Consider the following 21,816-nt stretch of genomic DNA (forward strand, 5'->3'; position numbering starts at 1 on the left):
ATTAGAGTTTTGGACTTGAGTTCGAGATCATCACTTTAGAAGAAGAAGAGCAATCATAGGAGACGAAGAAGTCATTTGTTAATGAAGAAACCCTAAATCGAGTTTTAAAGGAGGAATATATCATTTATTGTTTTGTCAATACTTATTATGCCATGTCATAATAGTTAAGCCAAGTCATCATTTAACCTGTAAGAGTCAGTTACCGGTGGGTAATATTTGAACAAAACATATAGTTTGTTGGTGTTTTTTGTACAAAAAGTTTACTTGGATGATGTTTTTTGAACATACCAAACTTGGATGGTGTTTTTTGAACGATTTTGAAACATAGTTACCTCTTTGAGTCATTTCCTCTTGTTTTTTTCCCTTTATTTATTTTTTACGGTAATTGCCGGTTACCACATGGCTAAATTTGAACAAAGAATATACTTTGTTGGTGTTTTTTATACAAATGTTTTACTTGGATGGTGTTTTTTGAACACACCAAACTTAAATTGTATTTTTTGAACAATTTTGGAACATAGTTACCCATATAAGTCATTTTCCCTTGTCGATACTTAAAATTGTTTAATTAAACGCTACTTTAGGGGGCTCACAAGTACAAAGAAAAAGTATTGAAATAAAAATATATATACTTATTTGTTTGTTAATAGTTAAAATTGTTTTATTATCTTCGTCCTGTTCCACGTACCAAACACTAAAGGCTCACAAGTATAAAAAATAAAAAGAAATAATATTTTTTTTGTTCGTTTTTATCAATAATAAATATTATATATCAAATATCAATCTTACTAGATCTTGAATAATTTGGAGAAAAATGTTGGTTCTAAGGTTTATGCACCAACTATGTGAATTTCAACATATTCGAAATTGATCCATCCTGATGATATACAATCAAGATGTATAAGATTGAGAACTTACATTTAAAATTCTACTCGTTTATTGTTAAGCTAAATGAATGCGAAATTACAAATTATGCAAATGCCCCTACTAATATACATAACATCATCAAGTATCATCAAGTAGAAGTAAATATTGTAAATACAACTTTTTAAAAACCTCAAAAATCAACAAAATAAATGGGCACGAACCAACAAATCTGGTGGCAAATGAGAAAATTAACTTCCATAAAAACTAAAAAGGCCCTCAAAAATAGATTTTCAGGGATTTAACTCTAACTACATCATTTCTAGTGCTATTATTCAACCAATTACAGCCCTATACTTGACATTAAAAACTGGATTATCAACTTACACACATCTAGTCTTAATGGATTAAGCCTTAAAACCTTAAGGAATAGATAATGTAACTAGATTCTTTATATAACCCACTTCCCCTATGGCAAAATACCCCATAAAGAACCCAAGAAACCGATAAATGCAACCGATTTATAGATTCTTTAACCCACTATTTTATCAAGTAACAAAGTGACTAGTATCATTATCATCATTCAAATTCAAAAGGAAAGATTCATTGATCAAAGATGTCAAGGCACACAATTTTAAAGTTTCCCAAAACATGGAAATATAATATGGGCCTTGTAAAGAAACTTAATCTTCCTACAAACTTTGGGCGAATTTGAAAAGTACCTATCTCCAAAAGCAAACGATGAGATGTACATGATATGATCAACAAGAGAACACCAAGTAAATTGCTGTCAGGAGGCCAAACCAAAGAAACCCTATTCATAAACCCCTGTACTAACAACTATCTAGAAGAAAATGCCCAAAGCAAAAGCTTCCTTTGACCAACAAACCCCAAGATTAACCAATGATCAGTAATTCAGCGTACCTTTTGTTTTTTAACAGAACTGATCTTCATCTCCTTGAGCATGTCATCAGATCTTTCTTGGTTCTTCTTTTGTTATGCAGAAGATTCATTATCAGACCCTGCACCATTGTTGTCCACCAACTTCATTAACTCTTTGTCGCTGTTGAAAGACCTAGCTTCTTTCTTGTTCAACACATCCCAGAAGAAATCAGTAAGAACAGATTCATAACCAGGCATCTTAGCGTATCCTGGGAAGTAGTTGATGTCAATCACAAGGTATCTGTTCCCAACTTTGGTATCCCTGATGACATCGAAATTGAAGAGGTGCAGTTTCATTGCCTTACGCAATCCACGAGCAATGTTGGTTATCAGACTCATAGGTGGCATCTCTGCATCTTCCAAATCCATCCTCTTATAGTACTTATCATCGTTTCTGTCATGTGAAGTCAGGTTAGAAACCTGAGAGAATGATAAAGAACCATGCAAACTCTCCAATTTCTCTTCTGCAATGTCCGGCAACGATTTCCGTTTCACGCATTTCACATACTTCCCGACGACATACACTTTGAAGATAACCCCGCCGTGGTTCACAAACTCCTGCAGAACAGTAGGGGGTTTCAGTTTATCAAAACCCTCGCTACTGAAAATCAACAACATCTTATGCGATTTTGCGCTCCCGTCCGCCACCAAGGGTTTTGCAATCACCGGAAACTTCAAACCCTCGCCCCACGTCTTCGCCTCTTTCAACTTCTCCGGCTCGTATATCACAATCTGTTTCGGTATCCCAAACGACGCCATCTCATCGCTTTTCACCTCTTCAATCTCCGACACAACGTCGAGCATCGAAATCCGGTTGTGTAGCCGCTCGATTGCATCCGGAAAGTCGACTACAATAGCGTTAGGGTTATAAACCAAGTATTCCCGGAGTTGTTTCCTCCATTCTTCCCCGTACAACTTATGAAGCACACAATCAAAAGGACCTTGATCCACCAACGGCTTGTCGGTGTCGATCTTGATAAGATCGATACCGCGTTCTTTCGCTAAATTCACCAAAGAATCCTGGATAAAACTCTTCTGTTTCTTCATTAACAGCCCGTAACCTATACTGAATCGCTTCGTCGTCGTCATTTCCGCCATTCCTGCAAAATTTTATTCCCTTCTGATTTCAAAAATGCAATCACAACACTCATAACAAAGATTTCACACAAAAAATTAGGGTTTTCAGATTTTGAATATAGAGATACACAAAGGGTGTATATGTATATATGAACCGATATAGAAACGCCGGTGAGATTCTCGGAGTTAACGAGACTGTGGTTGGGTGAAGCGAGTATATATATAGGGTTTGAGAAGGTGAGTTAAATCGGGTACAAGAGGTAGGGTGAAGTTAACCATGGTTAAAGAGCGTGAAGAGTCCACGTGGCATATTCTCTCAATTAATATACGGATTCCGCCGCACTAACGAGTGTTAGAATTTTACAGAAACAAATTATTTGCCAAAAGAAGCAACGCGTATTACTGGCCGTTGGATTACTCTACATTGTGAGATCAACGGATAAGATTGATCCACGTGCCCTTAGTTAAATAGTGGTTGGACCACACGTCAAGTTGGGGGGTCAATAGCTATGAAGTCTTCTTAATTAATTTTGAAAATAGAATAACTTGTGTTTTTTAATGTTTTTGTGCATTGTATTAATAATATATCGCAACCATGGGCTTATAAATATGGAGAATTTTGTATATCTCTTTATTAATTAAGCGTCAAAATATTATATTTACCAGATTTAAGTGTTAAAGATCATATTTGTCATTTTTAATCTTTTAAAATATCGGATTTACGCAAATCTGTTTTTTTAATAGTTTTTAATATTTAATAATCTTTTTTTTATTTTAAAATCATTAAAATGAAAGGAAAACCAAAATTGACCATTTTTCCCTTTACTTCTATAACATTAGAAGGCTTCACAAGAAACCATAAGCACGACACTTACACCTGCACCTGCAGAAGGTTCTACTGTTCATGATTCATGTGTAGTTTTTTTTTTTTTTTTTTTTTTGTTTTTGGGAAAGGTTTCATGAGGGCTAAAAATGGCAACATGGTTGTAGGTTTGCCCACCTCGATCCCAGTTTCAAGTAGAAGTAAGTATTGTTTTTAGGCAGATTCGTCAATTAATCATTCAAGAAAAGGAAGAAGGAAACCCGCAATTCTCATTCTCGAAGCAATATTCAATAAGTCATGAACTTAATAGAGCATTGTTTTTAGGCAGATTCGTCAATTAATCATTCAAGAAAAGGAAGAAGGAAACCCGCAATTCTCATTCTCGAAGCAATATTCAATAAGTCATGAACTTGATAGAGCATGTGTTGTGCTTACAGTTTGCAAAGGTGTAAACTGATGGTTCGAAACAGAGATTATTTTCACAAAATAAAAAAAAGTGGAGACCTTAACCAAATACTGGTGATCTTCATCTTCGAAAGCCCATCTAAGAATTCGTTTTTCATTCATGTTAATCTGCATATAATTTCATCAAGTTTGTTGATATAGTAAACTTTCATCAACTATAGCAGAGGAAGCAAAGCTCTGTTCTTTACCATTTTCGCTTTAGGGTCTATGCTCATAACAACGTTGATAAATTCTTCATCTAAAAATGGGACTCGAGCTTTTATCTGTGTTATGTAAATCAAAATTCCAGAGGATTAAATAACAACCTGAATAGGAAAAAAAAACTTGAGTGTGATGGTAAAAAATGAAGATACCTTGCGATTAATCACACTCACATCAGGAAAAGTTTCCTGGAGTAATACTTCTTCTGTTTGATTATGTTGCCAAAAAGAAGGGCGTATTACCTGAAGATCATTAACTACTGAAAGAAAGAATATGGCGAGAGGAAAAAAGGAAGATGCTAAAGTGAGCAACAAAGATCGTAAGGAAGAAGGCAAAGGCATAAAACCAAGGATCTTGTGGAGATTTCCTGCCTTTTAGAAGTAAAGGGTAAAATGGTCCATTTTGTTTTTCTTTTAATTTTAATGATTTTAAAATATAAAAATGGATTATTAAATATTAAAAACTATTAAAAAAATGATTTGGGTAAATTCGATATTTTAAAAGATTAAAGAGGGCCTATATGATATTTAGAGTTTAAGCGAGACAAATATGATATTCAGACGTTTAATAAGGGTATATATGAAATTCTTCCATATAAATACTAAATAGTAAATAGTGGACTATGAATGGCCTGAAGTGTCTTGGTTAATGGGCAACAATCTTCTCCGCTTATGATCACAAATGGAGAGAGAGAGAGAGAGAGAGAGAGCACTGAATGTTTAATATTGCTTATTAAGACCTTACCTTGATGGTGGTTATAGTGTCGGTATGACTCTATGAGAGATAAGATATCTTTTGGCCAGGTAAAGTTGTAGTATGTTGTGCATTTGATAGATTTTTTTTGATATGATGCTTTTAGAAGGTGGGTAGAACACAAACTTGTGTTTGTTGCCGATGCTCCTACCTCTATAGGTGTGTACAAACATCTTTTTGTTAAAGTAGTTGTTTATAAATGCATCAAGATATTGATGTGTATAATTCGTATATGCACACGCATGGACACATGGAATTCCATGTCTACAAATACGAAATCCTTGTTCCAAGTCTATTTGAAATGCATCAAATCTAGCTTAATTTCACATATACGTGTTTCACTTGATTACTACGGCTTATAACCTGTAATATTATATAATGTTAGTACAAATCTTGAAGCTTTATTAAGAAACAATAAATAGTACCTCATGTAAGTACACCGATCTTGAAGCTTTTTTAAGATTGAAGGACAGACATCCTCATTCCAATTAAGATTTGTTTGACATTTTGCAAAACCTCACCATAACATTGATTCTTATATTTTCCAACAAGGTAAGTATTTTGTTTGTCATTTCTTTTATTATCACTGAATTGAAGCTTTCAGATATCTTATTTTCCACACTTAACAAGCCTTTCCTTCATCAAAATAACGACATACTACATTTGTTTGGATCCCTTTGAACAAGGTACTCATATGCATTGTTATTCATACCCTTCGGTTCCTCTATTTCCCCAAGAAAACATGCCTCGGTGCTTGAAGTGGGAGCTGCCCAAAACAATATTTTATAATCCACACCACTATAAGCCTTTTTGAATTTTGAAAACACATGTCTTGCATATTGCATGTGTTGCACTCCAAGCAAAACAACATTAGCAACCTCTATTTTCCCTGAAATTTTAAAAAAAATATTAAAATTCATTAATGGATAAATATGTACAAAATAAACTTAAATAAATCAACAATAATATTACTTTATGTTGATCCACAATGATAATTAGCCCTCCACCAATTAGTACACCAATGTCATCCACTATTAACTCTAAAAGACATTTGACTTGTTCTTAACATCAACTATGACCACTATAAATGGGTATTCCTGGTTGTTTCTATCCCTTCCAATTGTAGTAAGCAACTCCAATTTGCATTAGATTTCAAGGAAACAACCGTCCAATCCAACAACTATTCTACAACACCTACTCTAGTCGTATTTCACTACCTTGAAGCAAACATAAATCCTACAAAAGTAAGTTCTTCCATATGGATTGCCATTAACATCCACTTGGACTGTACTCCCTTGATCATATGTAAGGATCTCATGAGCATAGTCCTATATACGAGCATAATACTCGGTGAGCTTCCTATTGATAAATTTCCAGTGCTTTCTTCTTTAACCTATAACATTGTTACTTTGAGACTTCACATAGAAATTTCTTCTTTACAACTTATTTAATCTATTTACCTTTCATTCTAGGCATCATATACAAATGTTTAAGGAATTGTTTTGCAATCCAAACATGACTGGCCAATGTAGCATGCCTAAACACTATAGTACAAGTGTATGTGTCATTGAATCCCTAGATTTGAAAGGACTTTTCCTTATTCATCCATGAAGCCCACATTTTGAAAGGAAATTATTTACCTTTCCTATTCGTGTCACACTTAGCTTGAAGCTTTTCAGTAAAAAATTCACCACCCTTATTAGATAACCATTGGCCACATCATAATTTGTGAGATAAATGTAATTGCTCTTGATTAGAAAAAAAATTTGTAAGGTGTGGTTTCATCTTCTTCCAATAAATATTATGGTCATGTATACCATATTGAGTAGCTCTTTCACCTGACACATCATCGGTGTTGCTATCCAAGCTTCCTTCATCATCGGATGTTCCATATTCTTTATTTGGTTCATCATCAATTTTATCTTGTTTAATAGGGACATAACATAAATCATACATAAAATCATCATAACCAACATTTATATGTTGGGCACTAATTGTTGGATTTGGTGTCTAAGTCCATAACTATAATTGGTATGTACTTGATTTGATTGTAGCATGGTCCTTTTGGGTTGCCTTCATTCATGCAACTTGACAGGATGACTGGGGTAGAGAGAGTAGAATTTATTATTTGAAATAATAAATTGGTACTCAAAATGGTTTTATTAATATATTGCAAGATTAATATATTATTTGGAAATCATATTATTAATTAGTAATTAATCAAAAATTAATTTCATATTAATTTTGGGATTAAGGGAACTGATTAATAATGGAGGGGCTGTTTTACAAATCATTTGATAGTTGTGAAACTGGGCTACCGGACTCCTTATGATGGAGTGGACGAAAATTATAGGAAGCCTTATAAGATTTTCGTCTAAGGCCTCATAATAGGAGTCCATGGGCTACTTAAGCCTTAAGCAGGAAATTAGGGTTTCCACCTGAAAACCCTACCAGCCCAGAGCTATATCAACCCCTCCCCCCAAGCATTAGAATTTCGGCCCTATGCTTCCTTGAAGAACCCTAGCCGATTTTCTAGTGTCTCTCCTCTCATCTTGTTTCATTGGGTGTTTGTGACTCCATTAGAGGTGCAACACTTGAGGCACTAAGCTTTCAAGAGTCAAGGATCATCAAGATTGACTTGTTATTACTATATAACAAGTGAGGTAATCTTCTAACCCTATTTTTCTGTTTGAATTTCGAAGTTGTATGTTAGATCTAGGGTTATTGCTTTGGTATTCAATTTGCATGTTCAATAGTGAAAAAAAAAACTTAGATCCAAAGCAATTAGGGTTGCATGATCACATAGGATGTTGTTATGCTCGATACCCATCAGTGGTATCAGAGCCTAGGATGTTTTTCAATTGAATTGATGCAATTGTGAACTGTCCAAATAAGAAACAAATTCGTTTTTGTTGTCTGAACCCAGAACTCGACGAGTTGGATGAACTCGGCGAGTTCAGTGTCCAACTCGACGAGTTGACTCGTCAGTTCCCTATTTTTTCGATTTTCAGATCTTGTCATGATTAGGATAATTGTCTTATTTCGTTTTTACTGCCTAAAATCGAATTTTTTGAATGGTAATATGATATCCTTATCATAATTAAAGGATTTGGTTAAATTTGGATAATGATAAGATTTTTGATTTAAAATTTAACCTAGTATTTTGAAAAGTTTTAAAATACACCCTTTTGGTTTTATAATTTAAATTTGAAATTAAAAGTTTATTTTTGGAAATTTAAATGGAAAAACCTAGAAGATATATTTATGAATTTTATTAATAAATTTAATTAAAAGATTAATTAATAGACAATTAATAAATCCATGTATGGTTTAAATTTTAACTAAATTAAAAGTTTAATTTATTAAAAGATTAAACCACTTAGTATTTTAAAAGTTTAAAATGCACCCTTATACTATATAAAATTAAAAGTCTAATATATTATATATGTATAAGAAAAGTCAGTCTTACCGTAGTAGGCCTCATTCACGAAGTTGGTCTATAAGGGGTATTTAAGGAAGCGGTCTGTAAAATGACCTTCATTGGGTATCCATTCTTACCCACCGCACTCTTGACTAGTGGAGGGTCGTTAGCCGAACGTGTAGGATAGGATAGTAAAATCTCATTAAAAAGTATAATGAATTATAAAGTAACTAAATGATTTTATAAAATTTTCAATCTTAGTTACTTTAGGAAAATGTGAATTTGATGCTAACCCATTAAATTGCACATTGCACCTTATTGGTCGTTAGTGGAGTGTGTATGCCTAACCGACACACTAATATGAGACTAATATTGTTGGCAATGGGTTTCTCGTAAATTATCGTTGATCTATGGAGCGTGTGTGGTTAACCGGCACATTGATTAGGTGATAAATAACATCGAGAGTGTCAAGCTAATTTGCATGGTTATTACACTTTGTGATCCTCGGTATCCCAGTCACAAATGGTAGGGCATAATCGAGATTAAAAATGTCATTGAAAAGTTCAATGAATCTCAGAAGATCTATGAATTTCATTTAAAACCTAATTCATTAAAAAAAACCGTTTTCGTGGTGGAATTGGTAAATCGTCATCAACCTACTTTCAAATAATTTGCAATTGGATTACGGCATCCCTCTTCTAAATTGTAAATTATTGTGTTGGTTCCTAGCCTTAATATTTCATTTGGGTGTTATATTAAGGATTAAATCAACTCACTTGAATTTTCTCCCTTTTTGTAGATGTCTATGTCTGACAACTATGGTCTTCCTCAATCCTTTAGAAAAAGCTTTCCTTTTGAAGATGATCTTCTACGTGTCGATCGAGGTGAAAGAACGTTCCCTTCTTCATGCATTGGTGGAACTGGAAATCATACTTCTCTTCCTCCACCTCCTCCAGTAATTCTCCCTGACCCACGTTTTCGGCGACTTGAAAAGTTCAAGGTCACTCAAGCCCTATTGGCATGCAAGCATCGAGATGGAAGTTCTGTGTGTGCACACGTCCTAAAGATGAAGTCGCACATTGACAGACTGGGAATGTTGGGTGTTGTTTTCCCAAGGAAGCTAGCTGTTTGCTTGGTTCTTCAATCGCTTCCTGAGTCATATAGTCAGTTCGTTAAGGACTACTATATGACGGACATGACGTGACTCTCATTGATCTGACATATTTGCTAATTACTGTTGAAGCAACAATGTTTTGGCGCACTGGTCAAGCAAATTTGTTTGGAAGATCTACCTCCAAAATTTCCATGAACATAGGCAATGACAACGAGGATAGTCCGGAAATGATTTCTTCTCCTAAGGGAGAGAAACTGGCCAAGGTCAAAAAGTTTGACCGTAAGAGAAAGGCAATCCTGAGATAGTTTCGCGTGTCACTCCTAAAGAGTTCATCTGTCTCTATTGCCGATTGAAGAAGCATTGGAAGCGAAGCTGCCCTGACTACCTGAGAGATCTTATAGATGGTAAAGTCAAATTGTATGACTCTACTTTAGGTACATCCACTATCTAACTTTATTAAGTTCCTATTCATAGATTCTTAATACATGATGTGAAAGTTGCATTTTGATGCTTTGCAGAATCTAAGAGAAAGAAGGAAGCTTAAGGAAAGGGAAGGCTAATTTTGATCTGAAGAGATGGATTTCGGTCACATGGTTCAATGATCAGGATTCAGAGCTGCTACTTAGGAGTTTTGATAGATTGCTTAGGAATATTTAGAAACATAGTTTTCATGTGTATTTGCATTGTAAGAACAAGTTCTCCGCACATTATCAATAAAGGAAATTTTTGTGGTTTATCTTATTTACTTTGTGATTACTTGCAATGACATTTATGAAAATTGGTGTTTATATTTATATTATTAGCAATGTTGAAAATGGATTTGATTCTTAATTATATACCTTGTGGTAGTGTCATAATTTACCAAATAAGGAAGGATTCTCATCACCCAAGGTTCAATTGGACAGAAACTTGGAATCATACGATTTGAATTGTGTGATGTATGAGAATCTCGATCTTTGGAAAATTAAGACTAAATTCCTTGCTCACGTGTATATGTGAGTCAAGTGAAGGACTAAAAGATCTAGTACACATTGATGTGAACTGGCCAGATCCACCACAAAGGAAAATAAGTCTATTCGTCATAATTTACTGATGGTTCAGTAAATATGGTTATACTTATAGGATTAAGTGTAATTCTAATTCTTTAAAAAGTTTCAAAGAATGGCAGAACGAATAAGAAGAATCTATTAGGCAGAAAGATAAAAGTTTCTCCAATCTGAAAGGAAAGGAGAGTACTTTAGTATCATGTTTTATGATCATCCTAATGATTTTGGAACCATGTCACAATTGATCATTCTAAAGACATCTTAGTGCATTTGTATGACTAAGAAGAGGAATCAGGAATTGTTGAAATAGTTAAATCAAAAGGATGAGTCATGCTCTATTCCAAAATCAAGTTTTAGAGTCATACTCTAGTTAATCCAAGTTGTACCTTGAGTAACATGTTCTAAGTAGGTTTATAACACCTCATGAAATATGGAGTAGAAATATTTTCTTACTCTTGCACATTTGAAATTGGTAGTTGTGATGTTTTGGTTAAAACAAAGACCAACTAAGACCAATTAGATGAACTGTTTCTTGATAAGAACCCACACTAACCCTTGAATGTTTGTTTGTCGAGAAATGTTCCTTAACAAAGAATCTTATATGTCGAGAGGTCAATAGGAGTCTTAACGGTCTTGAATAGTTTCAGGAATTAATCAAGAATAAACCTTTTTAGTTATCACCAGCACGCGACCTGAGGTTGATAACCTATCGTGTTGACACATTCTTGTGTGTATGCCATTCCAGTTAAGTTGACTATGCATGTGAGTTCTATGAGTTCTCATTTGACTGCATAAGGCGAAGCACCTTCATCAATGAAAGTACATTGATCTATATGGGTGAGCTGCTCAATAACATGGAAGCACTGGTAGGCCCTTCTGCTACCTGATGACAAGAAATTAAGATTAAGCTAGTTCGGTTCATATGAGTTTGAGTTTGTCATAAACCTTGTCTTATGATAGTGGTTAGAAGTGACAAATTCATATGGATAGGAACAAATACACCATAAAATCTAAGTGGAAAGAGGTTTCTCTCTGCTTCATGAAAATGATTGTGAGGAAACGCTTTCACTAGTAGATTTTAAAGGATTGATTAAAAATCATTGGAGTTAGCAGTTGTGATAACTGCGTTCTCAAATTCGAGTATGATTATGGCATCCCTTTTTCATAGTTCGAACTGTGAGAAATGGAAAATAGTTTGAACATTCGGGACTTATTGCTATAAGTTCTGAAAGGCTTTAGACACATACATGAGCTATCTAATGAAAGGTGTAAGCTTGAGAAGTCTAGATAAAGACTTATCAAAGCACCACGTATCAGAAATCTAAAATTTGGTAAGAACGTCAATAAGTATTGAGTTCTAAAAGTCCAGTTGATTTCTGGATACATGTCAAAGCTAGTGGGAGCATAATTGTTATGCTAGTAAGAACATAATTGTTATACTAGTGGGAGCATAATCATTGTGATGCGTGTTGCGAGTTAGCGATGCTATTTATGGGAAACAAAGTTTTCAATTTGCAAAGTTGTAGAGTGATGCGTGCAATTAGCTACACCTAATTTTAATATTTATAACCTAACTACCTTACTAACTAAATTGCACCTAGGCAGTGTACCTAGTCAAAATTATAGAATAGTTGGGTAAGTCGGGTGTCGATCACAGGGAATGGTTTTGACTAATTAATTTATCTACTACTAAATTAACATAATTACTAACAAAGGAAGGGTTTTTATCTGATTTTGCAAGATCAGACGAACTTAACTCAAATTCAATCAATAATTTAGAACACTCTTGTTTAGTTCGAATCTACTTCTTCTTTATGGTTAGCTAACAATTATGGATTATCAAGTTGGTTATTATGGTATTAGTAATTTAAGTCTAAATTTACCAATATTAAACTAATTAATGTAAAACTATGTATGGTCACACACAATCAAACACAGAATAAGTTGTAGATTATGAATTTACTATGTAAGATTAGGCAAACACAATTATGGTCATAATTCATGTTCTCTAGCACAGCCAAATTTATTTACTTCAATTACTATCTAAGATTTTGGTCGATCCTAGCTCTAGCAATTTAATGTTCACTAAATCACTAGGTTTCAAGTTCATGTAATTTAATAATCACTAAGCTACACAGAACATGAATTCAAGCAACTAAAGAAACAAATATTAGCATGCTAGGTAATAATAATCAAACACAAGCAAATTACCAACTAACAAATCCATCATCAGTTAAGCTAAACCATATGTCAGAAGCTTCATCTAGCTAAACAAGAGTAGCTAGATTCAGCTGCTCATAGCAACAAATAAACAAAAACAAATCATAATAGAAGTCATAATGAATGTACCAAACAAATAAACTTATTATGTACTATTATCTCCCTAGGTGATAAAAAGCCTCTTCCAGAACTTCTTCTCTCCTCCTAATCGTCTCTAGGTCTGCCTTCTGTCCACCAAAAGTCTCCTTAAGTCGTAATGGACAAGGATATATATAATTTCTGATTTTCCCCGTTCACGTCGTGACGTGATGTTTCACGACGTGGTTTGAGAGGAATCCTTATCGGGCAAGGATTTTACTTCACGTGTACTTATCTTCTTGAAGACTCATGCCACGTCGTGGCCTTCTAGTTCACGTTGTGACTTTGGTAAGTTCCGTGGATTTCTTCAACTTTTGTACTCCAAGTCTCCAATGTTACATGTATTGTCAATTTTTGTCCCTTTCTTCGAAAATGCTTTACTTTGGCTAAACATAACAATTTATCCTTATAAGTACCATTATTCTATGCAAATAACCAAAATATCAATAAAAATGTAAATACATATTGCCTAAAAATATGTATAAATATGGCAATATCAAAATACCCCACACTTGTTCTTTGCTTTCCCTCAAGCAAATCTAATTATTTTTAAATTAAACCTTTATCACCAACATCACATAGAACGATCCAACTCAAACTCAGCCATTATGCCAAGACCTCAACGCGTGCATTTGTGTCTAAAATGTTTCCTAAATAACCCCCCTCAATTCTAAATACTCACAATCCTTATAAACACACGCCCACTTCTTTTGAACAATGCTCATTTTATGCATCCCTCTGAATCCATCCGCAGAAAACTTTCTAACCTCAAGGTATTTTTGTAAAGCTACCCAAGCACACATAAACTAGAGAATTACAACTTTTAAGATACCACACTATGGAGCTCTTGAATTCTTCACTTCTTCGATATTTGATCTTCAATTTCTTTGAATTCACCATCTTTTGTAATTTTTGGTATCTACAACTTTTGATTTTTTTCAGAATTTTTTTGATCTTTGATCTTCAACTTTGATACTACTATAGCTCCAAAAATTCTTCAATTTTTCACTTTTTGGTATTTTCTCTCTTTTTTTACATGTACTCACTTTTTCCACTCAAAACCTACATGCTTAAGCAGGGGCGCTTAACTTCAACCTTTATTGGTTAAGGATATTAATTTTCATGGATACATTTCAAGTACAGGCTGCTAAACATATTGCATCCGTCAAACTAAGCGAGGTTGTGTTTTTGTCCCATGATTTCACTAGAATAAAGGAGGCCACAAATGAACTATAACGTATATTGGCTCAACTAAACATTTGAGCTCTTATCGGATCATCCCATATAACACTAGCAACTTAAGTTTTTAGATTATCATTATTACTAGAATTTTTATCTAGATTATTATTTCAAATCTATATCCAAATTTTTAATTCTACTAAATTCTAGCAATTTACTTTTAGCAATCTAAGCAATTACTTTTTTCGACCTCCTACCCCACACTTATTACATACAATGCCCTCATCGTATGCATAAACTAAATAAAAGCAATAAAGGGGAGAAAAAGGAACAGACTCCCCTGGGATTGTGGCGTGATCGCACTCCAATCGTGTGGATGAAATGTGCATCTCGAATATGGACTTCTTCTAAATCGGAACTTGGACCTTGAACTCGCGAAATATGTGAATGAGCCAACAAGCAACTAATTGAAACTTCAATCTTCCATAAGAGTGGATGCAAATCTCCAAAGCGTGTAGAATAATGTGGGAAAGCAAACGCCACATTGTATGGTATAGGAAATGAGCCATAATAGTCTTCATAATGATCCAAAAAGAAACATGGTAAGCCATAAGGTACAACGCGCCAAAGGACTTCATGTTTATGAAAAACGTAAAATCACGACGTGATAAGGTTTGCCACGTCGTGGTGTCGCACAAAAACATAAACTGAAAATCCAATGAATATCGGTTCACGACGAGAAATGGGTCGCCACGTCGTGAAACCTGGGCAATCAGGAAATAAAAATTTCCCACTTCTTCTTGAATCGTGAACGTTGACCAATGCCTTAATGGGTTAAGACTCTTCTAGTTCAGTATTTTAAGGACCCTTTCTGACTCCAGCCTCTCTTTTTGACGAACCCCACACGTATTGTAACGCCCCATTCCTGGTATGTGCTTTAATAAAGTAATTTTCATTTCTTAAGGGGTACTCGACGAGTCTGTAGCCCGACTCGTCGAGTAGAGACGGGATGATCACGCAATTTAAGTTGGCTACTCGGCGAGTCCATATGAAGGGACTCGGCGACTCTGCCTGTCTGGATGAAGCCCTAATTTTATATAAACGTCATTATAGCCTCCCACCCCAGCCTCCAGCACCCTTAGAGCATTTCCCCTGTAAACCCTAGCCCCCATTGTTGAGCTTGAGTGTGTTTGTGCTAGTTTGGAAGCTTTGGAAGAGAAGGAAGGAAAGAAGGTCCATAGAAGAAAAAGGAGATCCAAGAGTTAGCCTCCATCTGTTTCTCATTCAGGTAATAAAGTTATTACCTTGTGTATTCCTCCATTAAACCCTCTTTTATGCTTGTTATGTCTTCCATGGAGCCTTATATGATTCAAAACTTGAGATATGGACTTTCCTTTGGATGGAAACCGTAGATCTGGACTTTATTGAACTCCAGGAGCTCATTATAGCCACCTTTATGCAATCATGGCCTTGTTCCAAACCCTAGGTGCTTAGTACTTGATGATTTTGGGTATTTTAGCCTCATACCCTTGTGCATGCACGTAAAGTTGGAAACTTTACGTGTAAAACCAGTCCTAGAAGCTCAGATCTATGATTTGGAAGCACTGAAATCGATTAAAATCGACTGTATAGTAATAGCATGTTTGGGACTCGGCGAGTTGTTCTTCAACTCGGCGAGTTGTTCTTCAACTCGGCGAGTTGTTCTTCAGGCTCGACGAGTTGTTCTTACGACTCGGCGAGTCGCAGACTGGACGTGTTCATATGATGAAGGAGAACTCGACGAGTTGTTCATACAACTCGGCGAGTCGGATGAAGCTAGACTTGTTGTATGTATCGAAGAGGAACTCGTCGAGTCCTTGCCAAACTCGACGAGTAGAAGCGAGTATAGGACTAGAACGGATGAAAGGGACTCGGCGAGTTGGCGGCCCAACTCGGCGAGTCCAGTCAACCAGGAAGTTGACTTTGACCAGGAAGTTGACTTTGACCAGGAAGTTGACTCTGACCAGGGGTAAAATAGTCATTCTACCCTGAGATTAGTTATCTGTATTTGATTTAGTGTTTATGGGATTTGTAGCCGGGGAGTTCCGGAGCAGCAGTCAGACAGTCTCAGATTTAGCACCTCAGCAGCCAGCGTTATGAGGTGAGTTTCCTTCCAGTAGGAACGGGTCTACGACCACAATGCCGGCCCGTATAGTAAGCAGTAGTTCCAGACTTCGGTCTGATACAGTAGTTCAGTGTGCTTGATGTCTTTGTGATTCAAGCATGTTTTTGTGATATGAGTTCCGGACTTCGGTCCGATGCAGTATGCAGTATATGTGTTTATGCCAGTAGTTATGATTATGCTATGCTATGTTCAGTTAGTTCCGGACTTCAGTCCGATGCCGGGCGGGGCCCGATGTAGTGGGCGGGGCCCAAGCTAGTTCCGGACTTCGGTCCGATGCCGGGCGGGGCCCGATGTAGTGGGAAGGGCCCAAGCTAGTTCCGGACTTCGGTCCGATGCCGGGCGGGGCCCGATGTAGTGGGCGGGGCCCAAGCTAGTTCCAGATTTCGGTCTGATGTCGGGCGGGGCCCGATGCAGTGGGCGGGGCCCAGTATTTGCTTACATGTCATTGTATGGTATGTGGTAGTTTGGGGAACTCACTAAGCTTTGTGCTTACAGTTTCAGTTTTTGGTTTCAGGTACTTCCGCAAGTAAGGGGAAGAGCTCGGGATGATGACATGGCACACACCACAGCTTCAGTTTTATCCTGGGAGTTTTATTCAGATATTTTGATATGATTGATACAGTATTTGTTTGACACAGTTACTTGACTTTTGAGTTACTCATTTTATGGTTCTTAGTATGTTTGACATTCGACGATGTGATTTTTAGTAATATTAAAACAAAAATTTCTGGGTTGTATTTTGGGATGTTACAAGTTGGTATCAGAGCCTTGGTTTGAGGGATTCAGGCATACTCTCGGGTGTGACTGGACTCAAACTAAGGAAATGGTAAAAAGATTTTCAAAAGAAAAATGTTTTCAAGAGGATTTTGAAAAAAAAAACTTAAAAAGAAACGAGTTTTTGGAAAGGAGAAAAGGGTGTGGTGCATGCAATCAGCCGAGCTCAAGTAAGTACTCCCAAATTACCCATACAAGTTTATGTTAAAATTATCAGTTCCAGTTTTAGTAGAACAACATGCTAGAATAGGACTAAGGATCTAGGAGGATGCCTTATGTGCCTGTTGTATGTGTTTCAGCTTTATGAGAATTGCATGCTAGTATTGAGTAGACAACAGTAGGATAGCTTGTTTAGGTTATGCCTGATAGTATGAGCTTAGCATTGTATGCTAGTACAGTTTCTCGTTATGAGGATAGATTTGCTTGAGTAGTTTCCCCGTGTCCGAATGTTGCTTGCTTCGTGCTTTGTAGGACTCGGAGTGATGGGAGTTAGCTATTGGGTGAATACGTCACGTCACATGTGATCAGGGTTGAATAATCTTAGAGTGCTGGATTTGGCCCTATTGCGCAGCTCTTATCTGAGTCTAACCGTTGTAGGGACGAGTCTTTTACTCGAAGGATTATCTGAGCCTCGTCACATGTGATGGTATTCAGGCGATGACTAATTGGCATTACAAGGAGGCCTTCAGCAGATAAGGACTGGATTGGGTGGAGCCAGAGATTTCCCTAGGGCAAGCCTAGGATGAGAGTAGCAGAGATCAGTAGCAGTAGAAGTGACTTGGTGGAGTCGAGGCAATACTTGAGAAAAGTACGGATAGATGTGGAAGGTAGTATGGGCCCGTACTACTGAAAGCAGAGGATCCGTACTTGAACCAAGGAAAGCTGAGATGAGACCAGGAAACTTGCAGTAGTAGCGATCCCTCGAGATATATCAGTGTTTCTGACGTTTGTCATGATGTGTTTTCAGAATGGTGGTTTTACACCCTAGACCAACAGTCGGCAGTTCAGGTGCCGGAGAGGGATCAGGATCAGGCCCGGAGGCCGGGCAGTTGGACGAGCAGACTAGGGAGTTTCTCTCTTCAGATATTACTCACACCATACTTGAGCAGACTCCTGTGATCTTCGGTTCGATCAAGGAGGGTATTTTAGAGCTGATGGACGAGAGATTGAGCACTTTCCGTGTTGAGGTGGCGGCTATGATGGGGTCGCGCATGCTCACCTTCAGGGAGTTCCGGGCTTGTGGAGCTCCAGATTACCATGGGGCGCGAGATCCCATTGCGAGTACCAGGTGGTTGGCGGATGTCGCCAATGCATTCCGCACCAGCAGATGTCCCGAGGGGGACAAGGTCAGACTAGCATCCTGTCTCCTGAAGGACAGTGCACGAGATTGGTGGGAGGAGATTGGGCATGTTATCGGAGATGACACAGCTGTTGATGCGATGACCTGGGCTGATTTTTCTACCAGGTTCAGAGCCGAGTTTGCACCAGTTATTGAGGTGCAGCAGTTAGCTAGGGAGTTTCAGGATCTCACCCAGACTTCAGAGACAGTGGCGGAGATTACCGCCAAGTTCAGGGAGAGGGCTCTTCTCGTTCCTTAGTATGCAGCTGATGAGGAAATGAAGAAGGCCCGTTATCATGAGATGTTGCGGAGTGATATCCGCCAGTTTGTGAGCCGGTCCAGCTGTAAAACGCTGGATGATATGATTGCGAGGGCTCGTGAGAGAGAGATAGATTTAGAGATGGAGAAGAAGAGGAAGCCAGAGGCGGTATGTGGCACAGGGAGTTCGGGCAAAAAGCCCAAGGTATCAGATCACAGACCTAGAGGACAGCAGAGCCACAGTCGGTGTGGCAAGTGTGGGAGAGTGCACGATGGGGTGTGCAAGGCAGGGAGTCCCGGTTGTTTTAAGTGCGGTCGGACTGGGCATATGAGCAGAGACTGTACAGGTACTACTACCACCACCACAGCATCAGATCTGATTTGCTTTCATTGCAATCAGAGGGGACATAAAAAGTCCTAGTGCCCGAGTTTAGCAGCAGCAGGGAAGGTGGCAGCACCTACCCCTGCTACTTTGAGGATTACAGACGGCCGCCAGGGCCGGGGTGAGACGCCAGTGACGAAGAATAGAGCTTTTCAGATGACAGAAGAGGAGGCGTGAGCGACTCCTGATGTCGTGACGGGGTCGTTCTTAGTGAACGGAATTTCAGCGACAGTATTGTTTGACTCGGGGGCTACCCGATCATTTGTTTCACTTGCGCTTAGCAAGATGTTTAGTAGAGCTCCGGGGGAGCTGGATTGTCCACTCGAGGTTGAGATAGTTGATGACAGGACCGTCAGGGTCGCAAGGGTACATAGGGCGTGTTCGCTGCAGTTATTTGATGAGCAGTTTTCAGTGGACTTGGTTCCCATTCCCCTGCGAGGGAATAAGGTTATAGTGGGTATGGATTGGCTGAGCCCCAATGGGACAGTGATTGATTGTGAGCTGCAGCTAGTGAGGGTTCGCACTCCCAGTGGGGGAGAGTTAGTGATTCAGGGCGAGAGGCCACAGCGCGGACCGATTCTGTGTTCAGCAGCGAGAGCGAGGCGCTATGTTCAGCAGGGTTGTGCAGGGTATGTCGCCTATGTTATAGATGCCCGGGAGAAGGGTAAGGCGACCGTTGATGATGTACCAGTAGTACGAGAGTACCCGGACATATTCCCAGAGGACTTACCTGGGATACCTCCGGAAAGACAGGTCGAGTTTCGGATTGACCTGGTTCCGGGTGCGGCTCCGATAGCCAAGGCACCATATCGACTGGCTCCTCCAGAGATGCAGGAGTTGTCTACGCAGCTGCAGGAGCTGCTAGACAAGGGTTTCATCAGGCCGAGTAGTTCACCATGGGGAGCCCCGATCCTTTTCGTGAGGAACAAGGATGGTTCGCACCGTATGTGCATAGATTACCGGGAGTTGAACAAGGTAACGGTGAAGAACCGTTACCCACTCCCGAGGATAGACGACTTGTTTGACCAGCTTCAGGGAGAATCTTGGTTCTCCAAGATTGATCTACGGTCAGGATATCACCAGATGCGGGTCAGGGATGAGGATGTGCAGAAGACCGCTTTTAGGACCCGCTATGGTCATTATGAGTTTGTGGTGATGCCGTTCGGGCTCACCAACGCTCCAGCCGCGTTCATGGACCTCATGAACCGCGTATGCAGACCGATGTTGGATCGATCTGTGATAGTGTTTATTGATGACATATTGGTTTATTCCAAGACTCAGGAGCAGCACGAGGAGCATCTGGGAGAGGTGCTAGAGACACTGAGGAGGGAGAGACTTTACGCGAAGTTCTCCAAGTGCGAGTTCTGGTTGCGCGAGGTACAGTTCCTTGGACACCTCGTCAACCAGAAGGGTATACTAGTGGATCCGGCCAAGATAGAGGTCGTGATGCAGTGGGAGGTCCCGAGATCTCCAACTGAGATTCGGAGCTTCCTAGGACTGGCAGGGTACTACAGGAGATTCATTCAGGATTTCTCCAAGATAGCAGTTTCGCTCACCCGACTGACCAAGAAGTCGGTGGTGTTCCGCTGGGGGTCTGAGCAGCAGGCAGCATTTGAGACCCTCAGACAGAGATTGTGCGAGGCGCCGATTCTTACCCTGCCAGAGGGAGTAGAGGACTTTGTAGTCTACTGTGATGCTTCGATCACAGGTATGGGAGCAGTTTTGATGCAGCGAGGCCATGTGATAGCTTACGCCTCCAGACAGTTGAAGCCTGACGAGGCTAACTGTCAGACGCATGACTTGGAGTTGGGGGCAGTAGTGTTTGCCCTCAAGATTTGGAGACATTACCTCTATGGGGTCCGCTGTATCATTTACATGGATCACAAGAGTTTGAGGTACCTCATGGATCAGCCGAATCTGAACATGAGGCAGCGTCGATGGTTAGATGTGGTACAGGATTATGACTGTGAGATCCTTTATCACCCGGGCAAGGCCAACGTAGTGGCCGACGCCCTGAGCCGCAAGGCGGTAGCCGCCCCGATCAGGGATATTTGTCTGAGGATGACAGTGATTACTCCATTGTTGGAGTAGATCAGAGGGGCACAGGTGGAGGTCCTGAAAGAGGAGAGGCAGAAGTGTGAGAGGATTGTGGGCCGAGTAGCTTCCTTTGACTATGATAGTCGAGGATTGTTGACCCTTCATGGGAGAGTTTGGGTACCGTACTGGGGAGGAGTACGACAGGTACTGATGGATGAGGCCCACAAGTCTCGGTTCTCCATCCATCCAGCGGCGACGAAGATGTATAGAGATCTTCGACCCGATTATTGGTGGCCCTGCATGAAGCGGGTCGTAGCTTGGTACGTGGAGAGATGCCTGACCTGCAGGAAGGTCAAGGCGGAACATCAGAGACCCCACGGCAAGATGCAGCCGTTAGACATTCCCGTGTGGAAATGGGAGGATATCACTGTGGATTTCATCACTAAGCTTCCCAGGACCGCACGTGGAGTTGATTCGATTTGGGTCATAGTGGATCGGCTGACCAAGAGCGCGTATTTCATACCGATTCAGGAGAGCATATCAGCCGAGAAGCTAGCCGATATTTATGTGCGCGAGGTAGTGGCACGGCATGGAGTGCCCGTATCAGTAGTATCAGATC

The 21,816-nt window shown here is 39.0% G+C and overlaps 1 protein-coding gene across 1 annotated transcript; it reads right to left on the reverse strand.

Moving 5' to 3' along the window:
• Nucleotides 1-1,446: 1,446 nt before the first annotated feature.
• Nucleotides 1,447-3,083, reverse strand: ITPK1 (Inositol 1,3,4-trisphosphate 5/6-kinase family protein). The gene has a single exon (XM_079056230.1). It carries the CDS (start codon nt 2,902-2,904, stop codon nt 1,861-1,863), a length of 1,044 nt encoding a protein of 347 aa, XP_078912356.1. The 5' UTR covers nt 2,905-3,083; the 3' UTR covers nt 1,447-1,860.
• Nucleotides 3,084-21,816: the final 18,733 nt, after the last annotated feature.

Source organism: Lactuca virosa, chromosome 6, assembly GCF_052849685.1.
Source record: "Lactuca virosa cultivar CGN04683 chromosome 6, Lactuca_virosa_CGN04683_v6, whole genome shotgun sequence".
NCBI lineage: Eukaryota > Viridiplantae > Streptophyta > Magnoliopsida > Asterales > Asteraceae > Lactuca > Lactuca virosa.